General features: G+C 45.6%; 1 protein-coding gene across 1 annotated transcript in view; it reads left to right on the top strand.

Annotated features, from left to right (window-relative positions):
- LOC150107064 (uncharacterized) overlaps positions 1-26,838 on the top strand; it is an 80,600-nt gene that overhangs the window by 44,600 nt on the left and 9,162 nt on the right. The window contains exons 4-9 of the mRNA XM_090392934.1: positions 1,120-1,173; positions 4,838-4,961; positions 11,714-11,984; positions 15,503-15,678; positions 22,068-22,193; positions 23,376-23,539. Of these exons, the coding sequence (XP_090249060.1) occupies positions 1,120-1,173; positions 4,838-4,961; positions 11,714-11,984; positions 15,503-15,678; positions 22,068-22,193; positions 23,376-23,539 (915 nt within the window). The remainder of the gene's footprint in view (positions 1-1,119; positions 1,174-4,837; positions 4,962-11,713; positions 11,985-15,502; positions 15,679-22,067; positions 22,194-23,375; positions 23,540-26,838) is intronic.

Genomic DNA, 26,838 nt, shown 5'->3' with positions numbered 1-26,838 from the left:
GTGCGGAAGCTGAAAATGATTTTATGCGATTGAAGAATTTTTTCAATGTGGAAGTTGCATAAAAGCACGACTGGCCAAGGCACGACGTGATTTGGCTTGGAAAGTGGGGAAGGAATGGAAGAGATTGCCGGAGGAAGTCGTCATTGTTTTGGCAGTTGGTGACTTGAAGACGCTCGCGCGAATAATACTCGTAGTTGGGACAGAACTTCCGCGATGAGTTTTTCCGCTTACGTGGAGATGCTCATGTAATAATAATAATAATAATAATAATAATAATAATAATAATAATAACGACAATATAAATTACGGGAATATCCGATGAGGGCATTTATGCTGATTCCTGCGCACCCCATAATTGTCAGTAGACGCCGCCGATGGGTTGTACCACTTCTCGATGCAGTTTTTGGGGGCATCGCACGAGCATCGATTGTGAGACTCGGTTGCACCTCTGCGGGCAGCTGAAACGGCGATCGAAGCTCGGACACGTGTTCGTTGTTATGGTAACGGAGATCACGTGCTGGTATCGACGGGAAGGCCGCTAGTAGCGGTTTGTGTGTGTAGCAACGAATAAATAAATGCCTCGAGAGCAAACGCACTCCGGAACGAATCTGCTACAGGTGGGCGGGAGGACACCCCAGAATTAAACTCAGGTAAGGGATTTACTGAGGAGCCCAAGGGCGGGGGCTTCTCGGTCCTGTTTTAATTAAGTCATGCCGGCGAGTGTACTCGATCGTCCACAACCCATTTCAGGCGAATCCTTTTTACGTTTTCTCTCGATGGAGGACGAATTCGATTAACAAGCTGGCGAGGAAGACGCAACTTCGAATGTTGTCCCTTCTGTTGCAGCGATCCTTCAATTACTACGTCCAAATGCTGACACGAAATGTGTTTAGCGGCGCGTTTCCTCCGCTGGTATCCTTTTGCGTCAAATCCGTATTTGAGAAATTGCTGTTGTAATTTCTTCGTCGTTTTTTAATTAAAAGCATGCGCGACTCGTTCCGCTTCTTTCTCGCAATCCCACTCAAGTATACGACGCACGCGCGCACGCACACGACGAATTAATTTGATTTAAGATTATTGTGTGGGTGCTTATTAATGCGTTTTTCTTTTCTTTCAAAGGTGAAACCACATCAAGAAACGGAGTTGAAGGTCAAGAGTTTCATCCCTCCTTTTGTAAGTATGAAGATGTTCTTTCTTTCTTTCTTTTTTAATAATCTTCTGATTTCTCACATTCAGCAGCTCTTCTGGAAGCAGGAGGTTCCCTACTTGGAAAGCGGGGTGTTGTTGGTCCCCAAATAAGAATCTGGAAAAGAGAAAAGACTTGTTTAGGAAATGTGAACTGAAAAGTTCTTGACGACAATCGGAATTTCCTTTGCTTAACGGGGGGGGGGGGGCTGCTTTTCAACCGAGATTCATTCCGTTTTACGCGAAGGTTTGGAAAACTTACTGCGAAAGAAAAAAACTTTTCGTTCCTTCCGAGCATTTTCTTTTCTCTGTAATTTTCGATCTCATATTTTGCCATCAACACGTGCACGTCCCACACTCTGCGTCTTTCTGAGTGGTCACAATTACGACAGAGAGGGCCGTTCTTGGGGATGCCCACAAAAAAATCAGAGGGAAAAGAAAGAAAGAGAAAATTGTTTAAGTTAAAAAAAGAACTTCCTTCGTCTGTTGTGAGGCCTTCGCGAAACAAGAAAGGTTGAAAAGCGGAGCGAATATTTGCGACATTCATCCATCTCTCTCTCTCTCTCCTTTCAAGCCAACGCATGAATTGCGCGTTTCCCTCGACCAAAACTTCTTTTCTCCGTCCAAGGCCAGTTAACTTCCGCCCATCTTCTGAATTTTGGTCCTGTGAATGGGATTCGAACCCACCTATTTCCAGCGGGTGAGCACGTGTTGCTTTACTGACTGCGCTAAGGAGGCACACGTGGCCGACGCGTAAGAGCGGCGGCGTCTGTCCGAAGCGAGGCGTTGGGTTTTTCGTGGGAATGGGGGGAATCCCCGTCGCGAAGATCCAACGGGTTTCGTGCACGAGAAACCCACCGAAAGATTTCAGTCTTTGTGGGTTTGATTGCGAAACCCCTTGCGATCAATCCCGAAACCCATCTTCCTTCTGTTGCTGCGCAGTCCAAAAGAGCTTTCGGTCAACGAATAATCAGGCGGGTGAAGGGATGTCTCCGGGAATGTTTTGCTGGGGAGGAGAAGGGGCACTACGGCTAATCAACGACGGGTTTTTCAGCCGAAGGAAGAACTTGCACAGCGACTGAATCTTCATCCCGTAAAGCAGACAAACAGGGCAGAGAATGCTCGCATTGCCGACGATGCGTTCGTCTCGTGGTCTTAATTAACCTCGTTTAAGAGTTACTTGCATCACATTACCCACATAACGTACGAGAGGTTGACCAGCCACCCTCTCGTATACGGGCCCAACATTAAAAAAAAAAAAAAAAAAGCAGTAAAAATCAAGAAAGGTTAGAGCAATTTCGTCGATGTAAAATGTTCCCCAAGGTTCCGTGCTAGGGCCCGTGGTATTTGCAATTTACGTCAACGACTTCTGTGATTATCAAGCAAAGTAAACACCTTCGCAGATTATGAAAACCGCATTGATGTTCCCTGCGAATTCTGCAAGTGAAATGCGGTGAACGCAGATTTCCCAACAGCGACAGATTGGTTTCATGTGAACGAACTCGCTCTCGATGCTGGAAAAACAGAATTTATAATTTTTCAACGTAAAAGTAGACTCGATAGTAAAACCAATTTTTCCATCCATTGATTCCTGCATCACTGGAAGAACTAAAAGTAACGAAAATTGTATCGAGATAGAAAACGTGAATGCTAAATCCACCTTGGATTACAAATAGACAGCAACTTAAGGTGGAAACCACATATTAGAGAAGTATGCAACAAAGTAAGATTTATGCTGTCTCGAGTCTTCTTAAAAATGTTCTTTAACTCTGACAATGTTAAGAACATTGTATTTCGCCTGGATACAAATTGTTATGCAGTACAATATACTAAGCTGGGGACGAACATATCACACCAATCTCTTTTCAAATAAATTAATTCGCATTTTAACCACCGTTAAATATAGAGACACTATATTTGTGTGTTCACTATATACACCGAACGCCAAATATACCCACAGTAATAAATATCCTTCCACTTAGACGACCAAGTATTTACAGGATGCTACTTTCCCTAGAGACTGATTACCAGTACGTGAGAATTAGAAAAGATATTTCTGCAGAAAAGCGGGCTTGAAATATTTTATCGCTGAAGCGCAAAAAGAAATAATACACAAACGCTATTTCTATTTGGCTCTAACTCCAAAATCTACGGTTGACCCCTCTTAGGAAAACAGTATGACACATCTGATTAGACAAATTTTGATAAGAATGTTGAAAACTTGTTCAGAATAATCGTATCGAAAGTAGTTAACCGATTTATATACCGAGAGAAATGATCCAATACAAGATATTCAAGTAATTACTGAACCGCTTTGTTCTTATTCCACGTGTGCACGCACGCACGCACACACATTAATCTCTCAATATATTGTCAATATTTTGCGCCTACTATTTCTGCCGTGCAATTATTCCCCTTCTTGTAACCCGGATGAGCTCTTGGGCGATGCACGAGATGTTTTACCATTTTATCATTTGGAAAGAAAATTTAAACGAACGAGATGCAAATGATCACGTGAAGGTGACTGCGGAAACATCGAACCGATTTAAGATGAGATCTGAGAAACATTATCACTAAGCCTCCCTTGATGAGTCTTCACTCCAGGAGGTCTTTGTATAATAATAATAATAATAACGTGATTTAATGATAACTCAACATCCATCACACAACACCACGGGCTTTCCATCGAGTTCGTGGTTTTCAGCGCCCCCCCCAGCACAAACAGTTCTGATCGGAATGCACGAGAGATTTTCAGAAACCACGGAGTCATTTGTCGAAAAGCAGAGGAGGGGGGAAAGGCTCGTATCCCGACTTGCTTCCCCTGTCACTGTTAGGCAGCGCAGATGGGGAATGTAAAGAGCGCGCGGATCTCCGTTCCTTTGGATGTGCTCGCCACATCCCAAGGAACTGCTGTCCAGTTGTGGCATCCAGCAAGCCTCGTCGGGGTCTTCAAATCCAAAAACATCCGTCGAACTTCGCTTGAATTTTTTTCAAATGTGGAAGGGAAGGAGAAGTTTTTGTTTACCCCCCCCCCCCCGTCGCAACTCGCGTCGTCTTTTCTGTATTTCAGCCAGAAATACAGCGAGCATTTCTTGCTGAAAACGCTGCTCACCCACCATTGGACAACTTCTGCTAACGAAAGCCTTTCTTAAATAGCACGCAGACCGGAGAAGGGGAGGGGGGGGGTGAGAACAGTCACGAATCCCAAACACGCGCAGCATTGCCAATCAATCGGATAGAGTTCTACACGATTTTCGCTGCCGGATGTGATCGCCTGAAGCGGACGCTCTTTCTGCGTAATCGATGCGATTTTTCTCTCGTAAGCTGTCCGTGAACACAAAAGGCGGCCTCGCCTCGCCCCGATATCTTATCAAACATTTCCGACAGCGGTAGTGTCGGCTCGGAATCGTGAAACGAATCTCGCGACACGTGATCAAACAGCAGAAACGATAACTCGGTTATCTTTCTGCGAAAGCAAACTGCGCGAGTGAGAGAAATGTTCGAAACGAAATCGCGAGGGATGGGCTGAACTCACGCACCCCTGCGGAAGAGGAAGAATGCGTGCGCATAAGAGTGTCGTCTGGCTCATGAGAGAGAGAGAATGAGAGAGACACGAAGTGCTTTTCATGAATTGTGTGCGTTTGTGTTGCAGGCAGAAGACCCCGCAGTTCATCTGAAGGAAGGCCGCTACACGGGCCCCTCTTCCCTCGGAGTGTGCAGCCCCCTCGCGCAGAGGTTCCCCGCTACTCCAGAAGCGCCGGTGACTCTGCTGACAGGTGAGACGACCGAAGTCAATTTTCTTTTCTTAAAGTTTGTTTTCAATTCAGATTGACATTTTCGAATCGCATTCATTCATTTCGGTGATTTGACCGCGCGGTTAGCCTAGTGGCTTTGCGCTTCGCAACCATATGCTTGGGGAAGGAGTGTCCCAGGTTCGATTCCCGTCGTAGACGTGAGGAATTTGAGGATCTTCCTCAGGCATAGCCAAGTTAGCCGGTCTTGGGCGCGGTTAGTAGGGTTTTTTCCGCCAGTTTATCTAGCGTTTTTCATCCCGCAAACAGGCAAACCGGCCCCGTGAACATACGCCTCTACAGTCAAAAATATATCCCCCCCCCCCCCAGCGGCAGACCAGGCGACGGGTCGGTTGGGAGTAGTACTAACAAGAAGTCGCATCTAAGTAACACGCGGACCCTGCATATGAAGCGGAAATAACGCGTAGAAGAAGAAGAATTCATTTCGGTGATTTGTTGTTTTCGAGCACGTGGAAAAGGTGAAAGTTTAAAGTCGGCGACCATTTCCGCTTCGGTAAAACCTAAAGGGTTTTTACTCTGCGCGTCATCGGAAAGAAAGAGAAGAGAAAAGGGGGCAATGACAGGCGTCCGTCCCTCATCGGCGAGGCTTCATTCGCACGATCCTCGGAATTTGACTCGAACCAAGGTCATCGCCGCAAAATAATCTTCACACGAGCCTTTGGGTCCCGCCGAGACAAGCTTTCGTAATCTTCATTTGAGGCCGACGGGGTTCATTAGTTTTACGCCGAAATATTTTCTTTCCTCTGCAGCAGGAAACGGAAACTGCACTGCGAACGCGTCCTTTTGTGCTGAGGCTGGTTTGAGAATGAGCCGAAACGATTTGTCGAAAACATAAAACTCGAGAACAGAAGAAAAAAAATTATTCGAGGACTGCTGGTTCCGGGATACGGAAGGGCGAGGGTTTTCCAAGCGTCTTGCACGTGGAAAAGGCGAAGCGGCTTGGCAAAGATCCCAGAATTCAGCGCAACAAAAAAGCACATTTCGATCGGACCAACAACACGCAGGAAAGATGGAAATGTTTTTAAATGTGCGAAAAGAGAAAGAAAGAAAAACCCAAACCTTTCTTGTTGCGATGCGCATTATTCTCGCGATTGCATTTTCCGTGCCCTTCTGACCCCATCTTCGTTCATTTGGCAGATGTGTGCGCGTGTCTTGTTACCGGACACAGCTGGAGGTGCTGTGGCGTTTCTCGTGCCCCTCGTTCTTACTTGCACGCTGTTTCCGCCGCTCAGTTGCGATATTAGAAACGACCTTCAGAACTTCGTTCTGAACTGCGGACTTAGTTTGCCTTCGAGCGTTTTCTGTTCGCGCTCCTACATTCGGGGCAGGATAGCTAACAGCCGCGCGCTGTTTCCAGCCGTTCGTACTGCGACTGCGCACTCGCAGAAAACCAAACTCGAGAAAAAGAAAACCGCGTTCGAACAGCAGCGGGAAAGGCTGCGATATGACAGCGGAAGGGCCTCATTAGGGTCGTCGGTTTTTATTCCACAGCATCTGAAACCGTGTGGTTCAGTTCATCCTCCCCCGAAGATCCGTGTTCATTGTTCCTCGCTGATTCCATGCCATCAGCAGATGACTTTCTCTTGCCGTTGCTATGGCAACCAGTTTCGTTTCTGCCAACTCACTCGAGAATTACCGCCGCAAAAACCGTTTTCCGTGCGATGACGCCTTCCGCTCCGGCTTCCGTGGCCGGCATGTGCTGCCATCTGTTTTTCGGTCCGTTCAGCGAAAGTTTCCAACAGACACCCACCTTTCCCCCCCCCCCCCCCCTGAATGAGCTTCCCCTTGCCGAGTGTTGAAAGGGGGCAGTTCGATGTGAATTCGCTCACACTACGACACTTCATCGCTCTGTCGCACAGTACTTTCAGTGAAATCTTCATTCCTTTATTTGCACTCCCCCCCCTCCACACACACACACACACACACCATCGTCAAAGGGGTGTTTTCGCATGCACAGTCGCCTGTTTAGAGCAGTAATGAACGAAGTTTGTGTCTTTTTATGCATCTTAAATCCCAATCCACAGTGATGTCTGTTCTTATGCGCCCTTTGGTTGTAGGCGTCCATTCCTTTTAATACGGGACTTAATCCCTTCGTGAAGCTGGATTAAGCGTCCGCTATTAAAGGCGATATTTTCATCCCCTCAAAAAGAAGTTTTTAAATTGAACGAGTTCTCTTTGGAGAAGATTAAAAAAAATTTCGGAGTGTAGTTTGCTGGGAATCTTTCCGGTCGAAACCTGGGGGAGGGGGAGGAAGACTATTGATTACCCCGCAAACACATTTCGTTAACGATCGCCATAATGGATCGTGTTGCTGTGGAATCCACGAGGGATCCGTCGCGCGCACCCCTGCCTTTGGCCAAATGCCACAAAGCGCTCTCGTTTGACGTTTGTAGGGCGGCCATCACGCGGGGGCGCGTCCCACCTTTCGTCGATCCATCTCACGACACCCGCTCACATCGCTCATGAGCGATTTTTAACTAACGAAGGATTCCGTTTCGTACCAACAAACGAGGGCAGACGAGCGAAGCAAACCCCGCCGTTAAAGTTCCTCATTAAAATGGAAATTTTCCTCGCAGACTTCGGGTCGCTTCTGCGCGGGTGAAAATGTCGGCGTCGGAACAGGAAAGGAAATCCCGTGTTCTTTTGACCCGACGTAATACAAAAGAAACGGTCGCCATTTCTCAAAGATCCGCATTCTTTCTTGCTGAAGCGATGTGAAAAGGTAAGCGATGTCCGTCCGCTCTCCTCCACCTCCTTTTGTCGTCGTATTCATGTCCTTCGTCACAATTAATGCGCATCGAAACGTGCCTTTCGAGCATTTTTTCTTGCTTAGAAAAGGCGCCGCAAAACATGCTTTTAATTCCCATCCGTCCTGAATCGACAATCCCCCCCCCCTCCGTCTTCCTTTTCTGGACTTCCTTGGTTTCAAGCCGGTTGGTGGAATGATTCAAAGAGCAACTGCCTCAATTCGATCACAAAACTTCTTCCATGAAGCTGCATTGAATAATGAACAGAAATGCTACCGATATTCTCGGACCCAGGGGGGGGGGAATGCCTGGATATGCTACTCTTTATCTTCGGAGCATTTTCGAGTGCAGAACCAAAGTCGCAAATCACGTGGTAGTGAATCGACTTTGGTTCTGCACTCGAAGATGCTCCGAAGATAATCCACGCGTTTCCAGGTCTTCGGAGGTGCGCAAGCCACGTGATTCCAGAGGCGTACGGTGAGGGACGATGTTCGCTGGAATGCCGCGCATCGTGCTGATCGGGGATTTCTGTTTTTCGGAGGCACCGCAATAAACAAAACCCGAATTCAAGTGAAACCAAACAATCTTCTTAACTGCGAGACTGAAAGCGGGCAATCCCGACTTTGTTCTCGTTAGGGTCGTCTCGACGCTGAAAGCAGCGAATGTTGCTCGAAGCGAAATTCTCTTTTCTTCGTTCACTCTCTGTCTGTACTCATTCGCACGTCCTTCGTACCTGCTCGCTCCCTTTAAACGTCACGAGAAAATGCTCACAGCTTTGGTTTCATTCCTTTTATCTGCCCCCCCCCCCCCCATGGGCAAAGGGGTGTTTTCGCATGCACGGTCGCCTGTTTAGAGCGGTCCGAATTAACGCGTCTAAACAGTGATGAACTTAAAGGTGTTATTAACCGCAGAACTCGAAACAAATAATCACCACTAAAACGGTATTTACGGGGGTGGGTGGGTGGGGCTGTTGAATGCATAAATCCTGCAAGAGTTCTTCGATGAAACACCGCCTTTAAAAGATGCGGAGGCCGTTGAAAAAAGCTTACGAATGGAGGAGAGAGGATCGTAAAAGGGAGCGGAGATACGAAAGCCGAAGATAAGGAGGGATGTGCGGAGGAATTACTTCGCAAGACTGCTGAACGAAACCAGCGGCGCCAAAGCAGAAGTCATCACGAGAAATGCAGTCAGGAATGCTGGAAGGATCGTCAAAAGCCTGAAATGCGGAAAGGCAGCGGCAGGAGACGGAAAACGTTCATTTATGCGGCATGAAAATTCCACGGAGGCGGCATCGCATAATTCAGAAGCTCAACACCGACACTCAACCGGTAAAAAAATAAAAGAAAATCGGACGGAAAATTACGCGCGGGGTTTCCCTTCCGAGCGTAAGATTTGTGCGCACACCCGAGTGGAGACGAAGAAAAATTGCGGAAGGGAAACGCGAGAGCTGAGCTCGGGATAAGCAGGGGTCGTCGGTCGCATCGAAGTTTCTCTTTAAACATTTAAGACAAACGGTCGAGAAATGACGGGAACATAACGAGGATCCGTACTGATTTGAGTTGGGAAAACGCACGCGCCGTGGAGGAAAGCTTTTCATGCGCCTCAGCCGAAGGGGCGAACGGACTTCGCGGCGAACGGTCCACGCTCTACAATAAAGCAACGGAAAGAGGCGGTTTGATGCAAAAGTATGAGACGCTGTCGCCGTTCTTATTCGTCGTCTGTAGGTCACGAAGTGGAGGATAGCGGATTCGGCCCGATGTCAAAATTAGAGAGGCTCAAACGAGGCTCGACTCCATGCGGATGATGTTACACTTCCGAATAAATCCAGTCGGGAACGAGAAGTTTTCCTTACGTCATGTTCGAGTATAACAAACGCACAACGTGCATCAACAAACATTTCCTAATAATTTTCTTGGTTTAGTTTACGTTAATGCGGAATGTTTTCGTGACTCAACTCGGGAAAACGAATATTTCGCTTAGGAGGGACAGCGCAGGGGACTGCCTAAACGTAAGCATTCCATCTCACCCGGGGCCATCTTTCTACTTCGATGTCCGCAAGAATGTGGGCATCTCGGTTGGAAGACGGTTCCCGCACCCACCGACAAATCGTCTTTCTACAATTTCCCGGGAAATTGCGATCGTCATCATCATCATCGCGTGCCTAAATCACACAGGTGGCGCTGCTGGATTAAGTTGCACTCTTACACCACGCATCCACACGACCTCTCGTCATCGGTGGGGATTCCGTAGAAGGGAAATCCTAATTTGATCAAACGAGAAATTCGACGAGGGAATTCCCGCAGAATTATCGGGTTCATCGAGCCCGTTCGGTTTCCAGGCGGCACCTGTGGCCGATCCCAGCCTCTTCTCGTAAGAGTAGTGAAATGATGAATGTGACGTACAGAAAGGGTCCGAGTCCAGTGTCTGAAGTGAGGAACAGTTCTCCGAAACAAAGATTTTTTTTTTCTTTGGGAGTGTAAGTGTTTACTTATTTCTGAAAATCAGACAAACCAGCCTTAGAACGTATAGTGAAATTCGTCAAGAACTCCGGAGAATGCAGTGGACTCGCAAAAGAGTTGAATTCCACTTATTGGCTTAAGGGATCTCGACCAATAGAACCGCCCTGGGTTCTCTAAGGCGGGACCTGGCTGAGGAAGGATCGCGTTGGAAATGTTGGAAATTCGATTGGTTGGGCGCAGAACGTGGAGAAGGAAGAGGCTTCGGGATGAGGCCACGCGTGCTTGCAAGCTTGCTTTCTTTTTACGGTTGACTCGAAACAGTTGTGTTGCGTCAAAGTAGGTCCCCACAATCGGCGGCGAGCTTCCCTTAAAAAAACTCGGTGTAAGAGCGGAATTCGGCTTCTAATCAAGTCTCTGATGTTGATCACTGCATTCGTCATGCGAGAGTTGGTCGCAGCGATGTTCGGTAAGAGGCTTGTTGGCGGACGATATGCAACCTAAGATATTTGATTTCGTCTTTTTTTTTTTTTTTTTTGAAGCCGTATGTTCGCTGTCATGGAATTCCCACCGTCTGCTATTACAATCGCGGTTCATTTGTGAAAACCCCGATGCCCCGTTACTGGACATCGTGATTCTCTCTAACTGACCGCCCCTTTACTCGGACCGATGAGAATTTTTAAGATCCTCAGAATGAAGATGAGTTCGTTGGATGGAAGACCTCGTTTTCCAACGCAGCACAAAATTCTTCGATGGCGTTCGCCAATTCGCCACCTCCTCGAGCGCGAGTGAAACTTTCAAATTTGTTTGTTCTTCGTTTGTTCAGATGCTCGAGCCGCTTCAGTGGCGCGTGGTGTAATGAACTCTGGGTCAGAGAAAGGCAGTTTTGCTTTCCCTGTTTCTCCCGAGACCGCGAATGAAGGCGTCGACGTTCCTCTTGCGACCTTAAGAAGGAACAACCCGTTTGCTCGTTCGGTTGATTCTTCTCTCTCTCTTGCCTTCAAAGAAACTGCTTTTGGGCGAAGAAAGAAATTCTGCGGTTGAAAACGTCGACATTGTGAGCTGACTACCGTCGGATACCGCGACACATTGGCCGGTGTTAACCGTGCTGATGATGCCGCCGTTCCTTTTAAGGTTTCGTTCCGGAGTACTCGAGTCATGACCTCTGTTCGTGTAATATTCATCGAGACTATGCACGACACGGAGATCGTATGCGATCCAATCTTAATCGAGGTGGGAGTTTCAATTCGGTCTCACACGCATGCTCGTGGTCATTTACGGGCGTGCGTCGACTGATACTTCACCGCATTCGTATCCTTTTACGAGCCGTTCCACATTTCAATGCGTGTGTGCGAGCGTGTGTGTGCGTGTGCGCGTGTGTGTGTGTGGATGCAGATTTTCTTTAACAGATTCCCGATCAGCTTGCTAATAACTGTTTGTTTCCCGCAGTCTTTCAGGCAAACTTCAAATGTTCCGTAGAATTTTTGTTTCAAATGATTTTTCTCGTGCGCAGATCCCGCTGTCGACGACTCAACTGAGCGCACCAAGAAGACGCAGCTGAACACGAAACCGACAAGAGCGAAGAAAAGGCAGCCCCTCCGCAGGAGGAACCTCAAAGCTAAGGAGACGTCCCCCAAGAAAATGAACGCGGTGGACAGAACGAGGAAGCAGATGGATTCCACGAGAGCACGGCGGCCACTCAGGCAGAGAGGTCACAAGAGCGGAGCCAGACCCGCGACCCCTACGGTGAGAGAGACTTTCACGAATGGCTTGGCGAAATCAAGGTTTGTGAGCGCTTTCTTATCTTTTATTGCAAACGCGATTTTCTTCTTTCGTTTCTTAGTGTTCGGGGAAGCCTCTTCTTAAAAGGGGTTCGTCTCGCCAATTACTTCTTTTGTAGAAACTTGGAGAAAACTTTTTCTTCTCTTTAAGTAACAGTTTGAGGGCTGTTTAAGATTTTGAATGGCGACCTGCATTCAAATCATTTGAATCGCGCTGCATCAATTCACGTGCAGGTGCGTCACTCTAAGTCGGTGACGAGTCGCTGTTCCGTGACTCGTCGATGCATTATGGAAAGTGTTTCTGATTTTCGACTTCCCAAAGGGCCCTCTTCGGTCGAGCGTTGGATTTTTTCAACTCGCTTCACTGACGAATCTTTCTTGCTCAGTCCAAATGAAGAAAATCCTTTTATAAGAAAACAAATTCTTCAGATGTGCTTAAGTATTCGCTTTTCTTTTTCTTTAAAAGCCACACAAGAGACCGCGCCTAACACATCCCGTCTACTCGAACCTCCGCGGAGCATTTCCTTTTCGCAGCTGCGTCGTTGCGAAATTCGCAACGACGCAGCTGCTTGTTTCACACGAGCAACGTAATGGCTACGCGAAATCCAATCGGCATTTCTGCCTCGGTCGTTCTCTCTCTCTCTCACTCGCACACTCGCCATTTCACGACTCCCGTTGGCTCGGAAGCTCGAAATTTCCCACTGTAAGGACCGCATCCTCTCCCTTCTCCGAGCGCGATTGATTTCACAAAAGAGGCACCACGGACGAACACGCGTAGGACTGGCCAAGAAGCCAACGGAAAAATAAAATTCCGCCACGTGAAAAGGAAAAACAATTCGCGTCCCAAGTTTGCTCTAAAGCACCCATTCTGGTGTCACAAATTGCAAACGAAAGTTTTAATTTCGCGACAAGTTTATTAAAGGGTGAGAACGTTTCTGACGTCACATCACATTGCCAGAAACCTACCGGAATGACCCTCGCAGCGTCAATTCTGTCGTTCCCTGCAGGATCTTTTCCTGTTCCCTTTTTTCGTTCTGTTCCTGATTTAGTCGATCTTTTCAATGGCAATTTTAGGCGTTTTTCGCTTAGAAAAAATCTCGATTTCTGTTTCGGGAGTATTCAACTCCGCAACACATAAACGAGGTCTTTTCTTAACTGGGTGGCCGTCTTCATTTTTTGGATGTAAGAATAGAAGGTGGTGGCAGTCGTTTCGAGGAAGCTCGTCTTCAAAATTGCCATCACCCCATCGAAAGTGATTGCTGAGAATGCAGACAAGCTGCTTATCGGTTTCCTAAACTTCCGGCTAAAACAGTTCTGCACATCCCCTTTGGTGAATAAAGGGTATCGCAGGATTTGCTTTCAGCGGAACACGGGGGGGGGGGGGATGGTGAAGGCCTGTTCTTATGACGCTTCCATCCATAGCCCTGAAGAATAACCGTTCCAACTTCGATTCTAGTCGCCGATCGCAGGAATTTTTCGACTGGTTACCGAGTTCACCGATCTCTGACACATGGCAAGTGGGATCTCGGAATTTTCGTTCCCTAAGTGGAAGGAAATTGACCGTCGAACTCCATATTTTTGACCATAATAAGTAGTGTTAGAGACCAATAGATGGCGGTAGTTGCCTCCCCGGATGCCAATTAAGTTCATTAGTAGACTTCGATCAACTATTTCTGATTGGCTGACCGTAGCCACAGAGTGAGTGCACCTCAGTTTATGGGTTTAGCTTCGCCTTCTCTCTTTGGAGAATAAAAGGCTCGTTTGTTTTTACTTTATTAAAGTAAAAATTTATTAAAGTAAAAGACGAAGCATTAAAGCGGCTGATCATGAGGAACAGCAAAACAAAGCCAAATGACGGTGTAGCGTACAAATTTCTCTTGTGTTAATTAATTAAAATTATAATAACGGAATTAACTCACGTAAAACAGTATTTATGAGTAGAATTTTCGCCCTAGCATCACAGGCATCTTCAGTACATGTATAAAGCTAATCAAGCAATAACTGACAATTCCAAAAGGCGCCACCTAAGCAGCTAATGTAAGATAACCAAACAAGGTCAATAATTTTCCTAACTTATTTAAAAAAAAACAAGCACATAACTAAATAAATAAATTATATATATGCACACAATTAAAAAAGTTAGGAAAACTTAGCCGATTTAAAAAGTATTATCTCCAACAAAGGGGACAGACGTAGACCATCGGATCTGTTTAAGTTAGGAGAGTGAAGTAAAGTTTCACATGTTTCTTTATAAAGCCGTCTTGTATAAAGACTTTTGTGAAGGACTCTTCTCTTGTTCCAATGAACAGCAGTCTAGTGTTGATAGCATGTTCTGCAAGTCCAGGCTGTTCAGGTTCAAGGTATTCACTATAAGATTGGAGTTCTTCTAGCCGAATAGAGGCAGATCTCCCAGTTTGTCCGAAATAAGATAATCCACAAGAGCAAGGGATCTGGTAGACACCTGGATGATTAAGATGTGGAAGCTCGTCCTTTGGAGAAGTGAGAAAGGCGGAGAGTTTTCTGATGGGTCGAAAGGCAACAAAAATATTCAGTGGTTTTAAAACTTTTGCTATACGTTCACTGATGCAGTGTGCATAAGAGATAGGAATACACGTGATCTCTTCTGTATTTGAAGACGTAACAAAACAACTCAAAGCTCTTTTGATGAAGGAATTCTTCTATCCATTAGATAGAAAGGAAGAAGTAATATATTGCAATTCTACAGATGCGAATTTCTCTTGTCTTAAAGGATTGCGTTTTCCTTTCTGCCAATGAAGAATTTAGTTTCGGGGAAGCACTTTTGGCTGAAGTTGGAGGATATTGAGAACATCCTCCGATTTCTTTCAGGAGTTCTTTTATTAATTAAATTTGATTATAATTCGCATAACTTTCGTTTTCGTATTATTATTGAAAATTGCACGAAATAGGTTTCTCTCTTGCTGTTTAGCTAAAATACACAACATTCTATTCGCTCTAATTCCACAGCGAAGGGAACAATCGTCCCCCTTGTCGGCTACTCATTTGCTTGCCCCTATCTGAAGGGTGGGTTAATCTTCGAGTAGGTTACAAAGCAAAACAGCTTTTGGGAAGAACCTGTCTCAATACTGCGCTCGAAAGTTGTCCACTGCAACATGAAGAGGTCTATTTTATACGAAACATCGTTTCCAAGCTGAAATCAAAGCGTACGTTTTACCAAACATACGCATATTTTATACCCGAACTTTACTATTAGCAATCTATATTTTTGAGAACAGTATGAAATGATTTGTGTGTGTGTGTGTGTGTGTGTGTGTGTGTGTGTGTGTGTGTGTGTGTGTGTGTGTGTGTGTGTGTGTGTGTGTGTGTGTGTGTGTGTGTGTGTGTGCGCGCGTGCGTGTGCGTGTGCGTGTGTGTGATTATCAGTGGCTTTCCATAAGAACCTTGCCCATTCATTCCTTCATATGTTGTGCAGACTATCCTTAAATATTTCGTTTGTGTTTTTTCTCCCAATGATAAGATTGTAACCTTTTGTTTTCCTACAGGTTGCCGCCTGCCCCAGACAAGCGAATAGACGAAGAGCCTGTGGAAGGCGCTGCGGGAGAATCTTCTCACAATTCTAGCGGGAATTCCGAAGACGGTCCTAAAGATGAAGACGATGGCTCAGGAGACCACGAGGTACACACGAACTTTGCCAACGAATCCACGATGCGCCGAGAAGGTAAGGACCGCACTCCAAACAATAAAGATCACACACCCCTTAGTCCTTCTCACAGGAGCACAGACGAGAAAGATGGCGAAGACAAAGTTTCTTCACCAACGGAAGAAGAAGAAAACGATGTCCACAAGAATTTCTCGACAGACGTAGAGAAGCCTTCTAGGGTCTGTGAAACTCCGAACAATAACGACCCCACACTTACGCCTACCCACGAGACCACAGACGACACAAATGGAGAGAACGAAATTGCTTCGTCAACGGAAGAAGAAAATGCCACCGAAGGAAACGACATCCACAAGAATGTCCCAAACGGTGAGGAGAAGCCTTCTGGTGTCAGTGAAATGTCTGCGGCAGCTGAGGACAGCGCCGACCCCGAAAACACTTCGTGCAGCAATAATAATAACAATAACAGTGGCGTGGCAGATGAAACAATGTCTCCAAGCTCACCATCTCCGAGTGGGGAAAAGGGCGACGAAACACTGCTGGAGGATGGAAAGGAGTTGGGAGGAGGAGGAGGAGGTGGTACGGAAAAGGAACAGGAAGAGTCAGGGAAAGAAAGTCATGAAAAAGAAAAGAAAGGGGTTGGAGAAGATGAAGGAGAATCGTCGGAAGAAAATCAGGAGGAGGGTTTAGCAGAGGAGGAAAAGGAAGAAAACAAAGAGGAGGAATTGGTGAACGAGGGGACCGAAGAAAGCAAATCTGAAAGAGACGCCACCGGTGACGAGAGCGAACAAGAAGCAAATAACAATCTAAGCACAGGGAAGATGGGGTCACACAGCGAGGAAGAGCAGCAAGAAGAAGCCTCCACGAAAGAGTCTCTTGAAGTTCACGAACCTCAAGGAGATGAAAAGGACGAACAGCGGAATTCGGAAATTGAGGCGCCTTTCAGCGATCAGACCGCTGGAAATGCTCCGAACGAAACCGAATCACGTTCAGGAAGGAATGCGGATGAAGATTCGAACGGCGATGCCGATGGAGATGCGCATGCGCCTGTAGCCAGAGAAGAACACGATGCCAGGGAGGCAAACAGCGATGGAGAAGACAACGGACAGATGGCGGACGATGACGGGGAAGGTCACGCCGAAGACGAAGAGAGATCGTTGAGCGCGGTGAGTGACGAAGGATTCCACAGTGGGGGTCTTCTCGCTTTCGCCGAGGACATTCCCGAGAGGTTCCTTGGCCTCGATCGTCACGAGCTAACAGCAGATTCGCTGGAAGGCTGGATGTCAGAGTTCAAGGGTGAAGAGGACGCCACGGAAGAGAGTAAGATCGGTTCTTGCCATGTAGCGAATTCCTTTCTTAGTTTATTCTCTGTGTGCATGTCAGCTTGGCATGTGTGGCATGTGCGTAGCATCCTTCAGCATGGTCCACTTCCCCCCTAGCATGAATGTCAGCGTAGTTTGCAGTCCGTTAGCATTACAAGCGTAGCAGATGCAGCTTCAGCGTAGAGCAGTGCTTTAGTTGAGTTCTCGCTTTAAAGTAAAAGTGTTTTCAGTTGTGAGCGAACAGTTGGAAGAGATGGCGGCAAAATTCCGTTTCGTGTTAAGTAAGAAAGAACTTCTTTACTTAAAAAGTAAAGCCAAAGAACTTCGTTGCTTGGAATGCAACAAAAGGATTTGCTAAGAAATAGAAATGCTTTGTATTTCCTAGCCGAAGGGATTCTACATTCTGACAGTGTCGAGTCAAATTACGTTTGCTCCAAACAGTGGAGCAAACGTAAGTGAAGTTGTGAAACTCGGTTTGGAACCGAGTTTCACAACTTCATTCGCTTCACCGAACGATTCAAACAACTTCAAACTTGCCCCACGACTGACAGCTGAGTGGCATCGAACTTCGTCTGACATCGTTCAGTTGAACGAAGGATTTTAGAAAACTATACCGATGACATTTCCGTGGTAATAGGAGAGGCGGCTCTCTGGTGACGTTACCGGAGTTTCTTCCCGTATCGTGCTCGATTATCCCAGCACAAGAATTTGTGTTCAGTCTCGGAAAGACGCTTTCGGTCATGGTACTTTGGGTCCATCCCAACGCCACGGGTTGATCCAGAGAAGCACGTTCATAATGGAACAACCGCATGCACGAGATATTTTATTTCTTAATTTTTATACGAATACCAACATAATAAGACATTCGTTTTCACTCTCAGCCATTTGAGTTGAGTCCGAAATGCTGTCGAAGGAAGCGTTCGAAGTATATTTTTGCTCAGATGGGAGATGACGAAGAAAAGAAGGAACGCTGGTTGCATAGATGATGAGGGGAACGAGTCAGAGGAAGAGAAAGGTTCAACAAAACGATGGTGAAATTACGGGCGACGACTTGAAAATCACCGAAGGGAAAATTCAAAGAGGACGGAAGAATAAAAGCGCTCGTGCGAGTGAGAAGAATCTCAGGCGGGCGTTCCATCGAAGGGAGAAGAAGAATCTCAGTTAGGCAATGTCGGAGTGCCCAACGACGGATCCCTGAGAACGAGAGACCATTCAGGCCGTGCTCATCAGTTCTCCTTGACGAGGGACCGCAGAGTCCAAATCGATCTGCAAAACTGCTTTTAGGAAATCCGATTCGATTCTGAATTTCAAAGATTCACGAATGTGCGAGAAGGAAAAAAAAAACAAACTTTATCGTGTGCATGTTTATTTTTGTTGTTATTATTATTATTATTATTCTGTGACTGTAAACAATGTTGGACTTTGCAACCGAAATTTTGAAGGTTTCACACGTGGAGTCGCCAATTTTTAGTGCTTTGCTTTGTGGGTTGGGATGGTTATCCGCATTGCGAATAAAAAAACGGCAAAGAAAAATTCCGGAGCGAAGTAAGTGAAAATGAGGGGAACGACGATACCCAGAGGAATGTCCCCTTCCCCTTAAGACATACGCAATCGTCGATGAATTCATTCGTGAAGAAAAAATAATCAAAAACTGACCTCGCTTTCTGATTAAAAAAAAGTGGTTTTGGCATGAACTCCTACACCATCATTACGTTCACTACGGGCTACGTTTCGCACGTGTCGTGCACCTGACGGAGGTCGCTTGACTTTGTAACGTGCCGTATGCGGTTAATATACAACAAAATAATAACATTTCAAATCTATTCAATTTGAGTTTTGATAAGATTTTTAAATAAGCCAAATAAATGACATGCGCAGAAATCACTTTGAGAAACTATTATATTTCCGGAATGAACCAAAGAAAGGCTGAAATAACTCGTTCGACTTACTTATTCTACACAAGTTCAAATCTCCTTCGACTGTAATCATACAATCCGACAAACTCTGGCAGAAAACGGGACATTCAGTAGATCGTCAACACTGTTTCCTTTTTTTTTTTTTTTTTTTTTTAATGTTGGACCCATACACAGGAGGTTGGCCGGTCAACCTAAAGTACTTTAGTACCGTGTATATTGGTAGTGGATTAGGAAAGGAGAAACTCGTTTACATTTGATTTAAAAGCCCGTATGTTGTATTCCTTGGGAAACACAACAGGGGGAAGATTATTCCACAGTACCGCAGTACAGGGATGAAGGAGGAGGAAAAGAAACTTGCTCTGTGGGTTTCAAGATGTACTGTGAAAGGATGTTGGGCGGCAGCTGTACGTGTTCCAGTGGGCTTAGTACAGAGTGGGGGGATTATTGATGCTGTTTCGGATGAACATTTCCCGTGGAAATATTTCTAGAATATACAAATCGCAGAGATGTGAAAGTGAGGGGAGCGAGCTGGTGAGAAATGGTCATTTACCAGTTTAATTGCTCTCCTCTGGATTGAGTCAAGCATTTTGAGGGAGCTTTTAGGAGCCCCACTCCAAATGTGAGAGCAGTATTCGATAACTGGGGGGATTTGTGATTTGTATAAGGTTAATACTGTTCAGAGGTGAAGTAGCTTCTTGAGCGAAAGAGAAAGCCTAGTTTTTTGGAAGCTGAGCTGAAGCGGACACTTGCGTCCTCTACGCTTGGCCGCTCGAAGTTAGATCTAGGTTCTAGTCTAGTCGCTGACTGCAGGAACTTTTTTCTAAGCCTATCTTCGACCGGTTCTCGAGTTATTCGATCTCTGGCACGAGCAAGCGGGTTTTTCCTCCCGGAAACTCGGGTTTTTCGTCTCGTAAACTCAAGAAAATCGACCGTAGTATTCACATTATTTCAGGCAAAAACATATCCTGTTAGAGTTAGGCACCAAGAGATGGCAGCACTTGTTTGCTGGTCTCTTCATCGGTAGCCCTAATAATTAGTGACAGACATGGGCCAGCTATCTCTGATTAGCTACCGGTGGAGATTCAACAGCCCACTCAGTCTCCAAAAGCTAGATACAGTATAAAGGCCTCACCTACTCCTTATCAGGGAATCAAAGGGAATAAAAGGCGTTAGCCTTTTATTCCCTGATGAATGCCGATTAGCTGCGTTTGGAATACCGATGAACGATTCATCGTTCATCGGTATTGTAAACACGTGAGTTCACGCATGCGTGAAGCTCAGAAAACAAAAACAGCAACTCGTGAGAACGTTCAATTGGATTGGATGACACAAAAGCCAATCACATTCACTGACTTCTAGGTGCTTGTCTCAGCGCTCACTCTGCCACGCCTTCTCAGTAGTTTTAAACCACTGGAACGTTAAGAATTTGGCCCGTTGCGCCATCTGTACGTCTGTTCAAGCGGTCAAAGGGTATGCGATCAAACGTGATGCAATCCACATAACTTCCACATGCGACTCGCTTTCAATGACAACACGAATTGCACTCGCAGAGGCCTCGCTCATGCCCTCTGCTGATCCCGCTTCAGGCCACCAGCAAAGCAGTGTGCGTATTTCGTGTGCGCGTCGGCACGTAACTCTTGCGGTCCCCTCGTGTAAAACGTCCATGGCGTTGCAGCCACACTCGCAAACAACTTCTTATGTCAAGCGATGTTTTCTTCGTACTTGCAGAATCCGAACTTTTGCTCCAAAGAGCACCCCTTTTCTAAATGAAACAAAAATCAGCTTTCCTACCCTTTCATAAAACTGCAAAGAAAGAATCGCATTCCCCACCGCCATCGTTGTGTTGGTTACGCACCGGCGTGGGTCACTCGTGAGTAGTTCCCTCGGTGACCCAACTGAGATTAATCAGTGAACTTGTTCGTTATCCTTTTGACCGTTTCGCGTTGATTTCGAATCCGATCCACGGCTTTGCTGATGACCCCACACTCCGGTTTTCTTCTTCATCAATCACCAAACCTTGTACTGCCGATCATTCCTCACCTCGAGGTCATCCCCAATTCCCTCTCTCATTTCCTTCCTCTGCTCTTCTGCGGGGCGAAAATAACCCAACCACTCCCTTTCGTGTGCGTTTCGGTTATCAACCCTCCTGCTTGATTTTTGCAAGAACGTGCAACACTTCCCCTTACAACAACACCCAGATCCCCAAATACGAATGAAATTTCCCTTCTTAGGCTGCCTCGCAGTTCTGTCTTTTCTGAGCCACAGCTCGTTCCGCCACCACAAAGCTGGGCGAATCCTTTCCCACTGAAGACGCCACTCCTCAGCTGTACTTTCGACATCAGAAAACCACAAATCCACGGATTTCTCTGCGGACACCTCGGGAGCGTTCTACTCAAAACCTACCTGAGACTTCCTGACAGAAGAGGCTTTGAAAGAGGGAAATGAGATTAATCGACCATCCCGTCCGCTTCTCATAAAGCCACCCTCTCATCGATGTTCGGTTTTCTCTCTCTGTCTCTTATAACTACTTTCTGCTTGTTCTGCATAACTCGCAGCCCTCATTCTTTCGCCGTCTGCACGCCCGTCACAACACAAGCAGGTCAATCCACAAACATAATCGACCAACTCCTCCTTTTCTTTCATCCCCCATGTGGTCTGTTCGTCCCTCACTCCGTGCTTTTTACATCCTTCCCCTGTTGAAGAGCCCTCGCATGGGTTGTGCCGCTTTTCGCGTGTGATATTGAACGCATATTAATGGGAAAAGGATTGTCGCAGTTTAAAGAGATGACAACAGCGAAATCTCACGAGTGTTGAGATGGCACTGGAAAGAGGGGCTTTCTTGTATTCATCCCCCCCAGCAGTCAAACTCAGGGTAGCCGTTTTGAACTCGTGGATTTGCAGAACGAATTTGCGACATGCAGATGGACAATCTTCATAGAAACCGATCTTCCAACGGTAGTAAAACTTAACCGCGCGTGCATGCGATTAAAAGAGAAAAGAGAATACTCGGTGGTATACCAACGCGTGGCTACCATTCGACTTTTTTCTTTTTTATGGTTGTTTGCCTTCGTTATTTTCTAAATATTTTTCCGCTGCCAGCAGAAGTTTAGCGCTGCGATTATTTAGCATTATTTCTGTATTGTTTGTAGTCGCACAGCTTAAGCGAATGTCGCGCGACCCTTTCTCCTAAGTGCATTTCGTGTGATTTCAGGAGCCAAACTGAGGGCGTTGTACGAGGAAGCGAAAACCCAGAGGAGGATGAGGGAAACCCAGCGGGATGCGCTGATGCAGCGAATCAAGGACCTCAAAGGCAGGAAGAAGGACAAACGCGATCAGGGTGAGTTGCAAATTGTGTGGCGCATGCGCACTGAAATACATTCGCAGAGAGAGAGAAAGGGAGAGTAAAAATGAAATTTGCCAAATCAGTGAGTGTTTAAGGTGACATTTGGGCAGCCCTTTTCGATGTCCACTTTGGTTCCGAAGATTCTTAAAGCATTCCGCGTGGCATTTGCGAAACACCCACTTCCGAATGAAGCGAGGGCTTCGGAGCTCTTTCCGTTTTTGCCATCTTTAACGCGCCGTTGCTCTGCCATCGAAGGCCGGATGTCGTTCTCCTGGGGGCACGTCATTAAATAGATAAGTAGAGGAATTCTGGCTCGTCCCCCCTCTCAAAATACCCTCATTTCTTACAGGGAAGTGGAACGTGTTGACTCGCCGCCGACTCTGATTTTGATTTAAGCAGTCTTGCAGCACGATGATGTTCACGCGCGGTTCGTGGGTTATTTTCGTAGTCGGAATGAGCCGACATAATAGAACAATCCCACCAGTCGGAAAGACTTTCTTTTGAACTCCGTCCAGGACTCGAAGTATCTTTAAAACGAGTTCTTATTGTAACTGAAAGTCAGTCAGCTGATATCAAACCGCGGCGGAAGGGTTTTCTTCCAGAAAGAATTTTTTTTTTTTTTTTTTTTTTTTTTCGCTGTAGAGACAAACCAGCTCAGCCAGCCAGAAGGATTCACTGACTCGAATCTTCTTCGAGTCAGCGACTCGAATTGAACCCAGAACGGTCTTTCTTCTGACTGTCTGGCATGAAAATGTCACGTGGATGCAAGAGGGATTAAGAGAATTACAGGGTGCTCACATAAATTACGGAAATAATAAGATATGTAAAATTTAAATAATACTTTTGATTACTGAAAATCAGATGCTCAGAAATGTTTCCAAAATGGGGGGGGGGAGAAGAAAAGCTAAGCTACTTTTGGAAACGGAGAGGACTCTTTTTCAACGAGTAGGGGCTTAAACAGTTGAATTCAATAAGATTTGAAAAGAAAAACATCAATTAGCATCCTCTTAACATAAAGGCCTGCTCCATTGCCAAAAATAGCTCGGCTTGTTCTTTCATGTTAAAATAATATGTTCTGGAGAGAGAGAGAGAGAGAGAGAGAGAGAGGAAGAACTATTTTTATTTAATGCGATGAATAAACTTTTCTGTTTCTCTTGCGCGAATTTTGTGTTGCAGTGCGGGAACACTGGCGGAGGCAGTTCCTCGACGTGAAGAGGGGCACTCCGAGGCTCGAAGGCCACTGCGCTAAACTCCGCGAGGAATTAGAGAAGTCCGTGCGGCAGATGCTAGACAGCGCGCAGAAGGAATTCGAGACGAAGTCAGAAAAGCCTTCGAAAAAGGTGAGGATTCGATTTTTAAAGGATTTCCTCAAGTTTCGTTTGTTTCTTACGCAGGAGGAAAACGAACACCAGGCGAGGATTTATGCGCGAGCTTGCTGGTGAGAAAACGTTTTGGCGTTAAAACACACAAATACCCCCCCACACACACAAACCGCATCGTACAGCAATATGACCACAAGTCTACAAGCGGTTTGCAGACGTGAACCGAACCGCCTGCGAACTGCGAAGCGCTGGAGACCGACTTATCCGCTGATTTTCAAAATAGGCGATTCGAGGAAGCAACAGAAGAATTCCTTGTCTCACCAACCATATTTTTGGTACAGCAGAAGAGGGGTCTCTGAAAGCGAGGGCTGTTTGGTGGTAAGGAGGACAGAAGTAAAACTCCCTTCGTAGCACAAAATACGAAACTCGTAATTACTTTCCGCTCTTCAAACGTTTGTGTTTTCTTTCCTAGAAAAAGGCAAACTGCTCTATGAACGATGCACGCGACTGGCATGCACACTTCCAGCTTTAGGTGGTCCGAGAAATTGTAATCAGGAACAGCGAGGAACGGGAAGGTAGAAACGAAACCAAAAAGCGGTTCTGCAGCGAGGACACCGAGTTAAAGGAGGTGATGCTGGTCCCGGATTATCCCCTTAAGGTGGATTTTTTCACTCTGCCGATCCCCGGGCCGTCACCACTGCGCTCTCTTTAGTAAACAAGGTGCTTTGCAAACAGATTCTCCTTCCGGCTCTCCGCATTCCCTGACTTACCAACTTACTCGCTCTGGTGGTGATTTTAACAAACGAAGCCACCGCTTTGGAGTAGCGCAAGGAGGACACATCGTCGGCGGATATTCCGAAAGTCCATTCTGCAAACGAGGTTCTCTGTCATCACGAGAGGAAAAGATTATCCATCGAAGCTGAAATTGAAACTCTTCACTTGCATCAAAACGAATTTGCTTCTGTTTTGTTGCAGAACTTCACACGAGAAGCTCCCACACGCTGCTGCTCGCCGACGTTCTTAATAAAACTCGGCCGATGCCGCTTTTCTTCTAAAAATAAACAAGCAGCAATTTCTTAATCTTAAACTTTGTATATTCTTCCACGAGTAGCCTGGCTAACGTTTGCATCGTACACGTGCTGCATACGAGAAGAAATAAAAGCAAAGCGATCTGTTGATATTCTTGAAAAGCAGGAGGGAGGAATGTTTGGGGAACACTTCATAAGGATTCGCAGAGCCAGAGTACCTGGAATTAAAGATAAATAAATGGGAGCCGTTTCGGTGAGTGAGCAGCTCAATTGTAAAAGGATGTCAGCAGGGTTCCTCGTGTTTATGTGGATTTAGAAAAAAAAAAAATGGGGTGCGAAGGAGATTGACTGATGCCAGTTGTACTTCACAGAAATATCCAGAAGTGAAGTAAAGCGGAAACTATGAGGGAGTGGGTGGCTGAAGAGAGGTTCGTGATAGAGGGTCTGATAATCAGCAAGCCTCTCTCTTCTGAAGTAAATGAAGAATTTTTCCAGGTGACCCCCCCCCCCAAATGTGGGCGCTTGGGTAGACTTGAGATTGCACAGAGTTACTAACTGGGCAAATGAAAAGTAGCCTCTTGAGCCAAAAACCGTGTCTTTTTTTTTTTTTTTTTGAAAGTCAAGGATGCTATTGAGGTGATACGTTTGTGCCAAGAAAGGTCAGCGGTAGGAGTCAGTCCAAGGTCTAGTTTCAAATGTTGAGATCAGTATTATAATAAAAGGTGAAGTGATGTAAAAGAGCAAGCGCTTATGGGAAACCAGATGTTTAAACAGAACAACATGAAAAAAAATTAAATATTACAACTAAGGCAAGCATAATAAGACCAGTTTTCATTGATGCATTTGAAACAAGAGCTGAGAAAAAAAAATACACTAGTACAGAAGCGAAAACTCTTAGGAAATTTAGGAAGAAAACAAAATCTGATAAAATAAGAAATATACGACAAATGTGCGCCTTACATCCAACAAATGAATGGATATCACACGCACGCACGCACGCGCACAAGGAATGTCAAAAGCATGTCAACCGAATGAAGAAAGAAAGAAAGAATAATCAGATTGTAGGAAAATGTAAACCAAATCGAAGACCAGTTGGGAGACCACGAAAACGTCAAAAGTGAATTCCAATCAACGTCGTTGCAAACCCGAAGAAGAATCGCAGGAGAAAACAACAAACAAAGAAATGAACAAAACTATTTTGGAAGAAATGTGGGTACCTAAGTCGGCTATCGTAGATGATCTTGAAGCACGAGATGTTTGAGCACTGCGAGGTTTGTCATACGAGTAGTGGAGAGTGCTATCGTCAGCAAAACTGTATACGGCGTTTGAGGTCAGTGAGAGCAAATCATTTATAGAAATCGGGAAGAGGGTGGGTGAAATGACAAAGACCTACAGTATACAGAAAGTGTGAAAAGAGAACATCTTCCATCAATACACGAGATTAATGGCAGTGGATGGCAATTTGCTGTGAAGTCCTTGATATTAGACTTCGTCAAATGCCTTGGAAATGTCGACTGCTGCAGCCCTGGTTTCTTCAAACCTTTCCGTCGCACGTGCCTTGCTTGGGTGACGTTAGTGGAAGAAGATCGGGGAAGTTCGTATTGTTCACCGATTACCTGGACGTTCTTCAGCTATCAGAAAAGTTTGTTGTTCGAGATCTTCTCCATTTAGGTGGATGGTAGATCGATGGTAACTTTTTTTATTTTGGGAATTGCCTGCCTATGTGGTTGCTTCCATGATGTGGAGTGGTGCCAACTGAATAGAGTGCACTTTAGAGATAATACCGAACAGGTGGTAGGAGCACATCCCTTTGGCACAATTGGTAGGACAAAGGAAAGAGGATGGAATGTTACTATCATCCCTGCCTGTTGTTATCAGACATACATATGAAATATCACATGCACTAAAATCACCAAATCCTACTGCCATCTGTTATCACTACTGTGAAATTAATGCAGGGAATGAAAGGAAAAAAGTGGGGAAAACTGATATCTAGTAATTAATTATTTTGCTTTTAAAATGAAAACACTGATCGTCTCCTTCAAATAGATGAATTCAATTGTGAATTGCTTGGAGAATTAAAACTTACTAATGCTAAAGAAAAATACGGCAGTTCTAAAGTATAATCTTTGAAAGTTGTAACAGAGGAATCGAGTTGAAAATTATAGCACCAGACCTAATATTCAGTTGAAATAATTATTTATTTCTGTTGGAAAAATTACGTAATATAATAACTGAGTTTAAAAGAAATATATCACTACTGCGAAATTAATGCTGGGAATTTCGCTT

The sequence above is a fragment of the Typopeltis vanoorti genome, chromosome 5 (assembly GCF_054136105.1).
Source record: "Typopeltis vanoorti isolate ZY-2024b chromosome 5, IOZ_Tvanoo_1.0, whole genome shotgun sequence".
Classification (NCBI taxonomy): domain Eukaryota; kingdom Metazoa; phylum Arthropoda; class Arachnida; order Uropygi; family Thelyphonidae; genus Typopeltis; species Typopeltis vanoorti.
The sequence above is the reverse complement of the archived record's forward strand: the minus strand, read 5'-3'. Positions and strand labels throughout refer to the sequence as shown.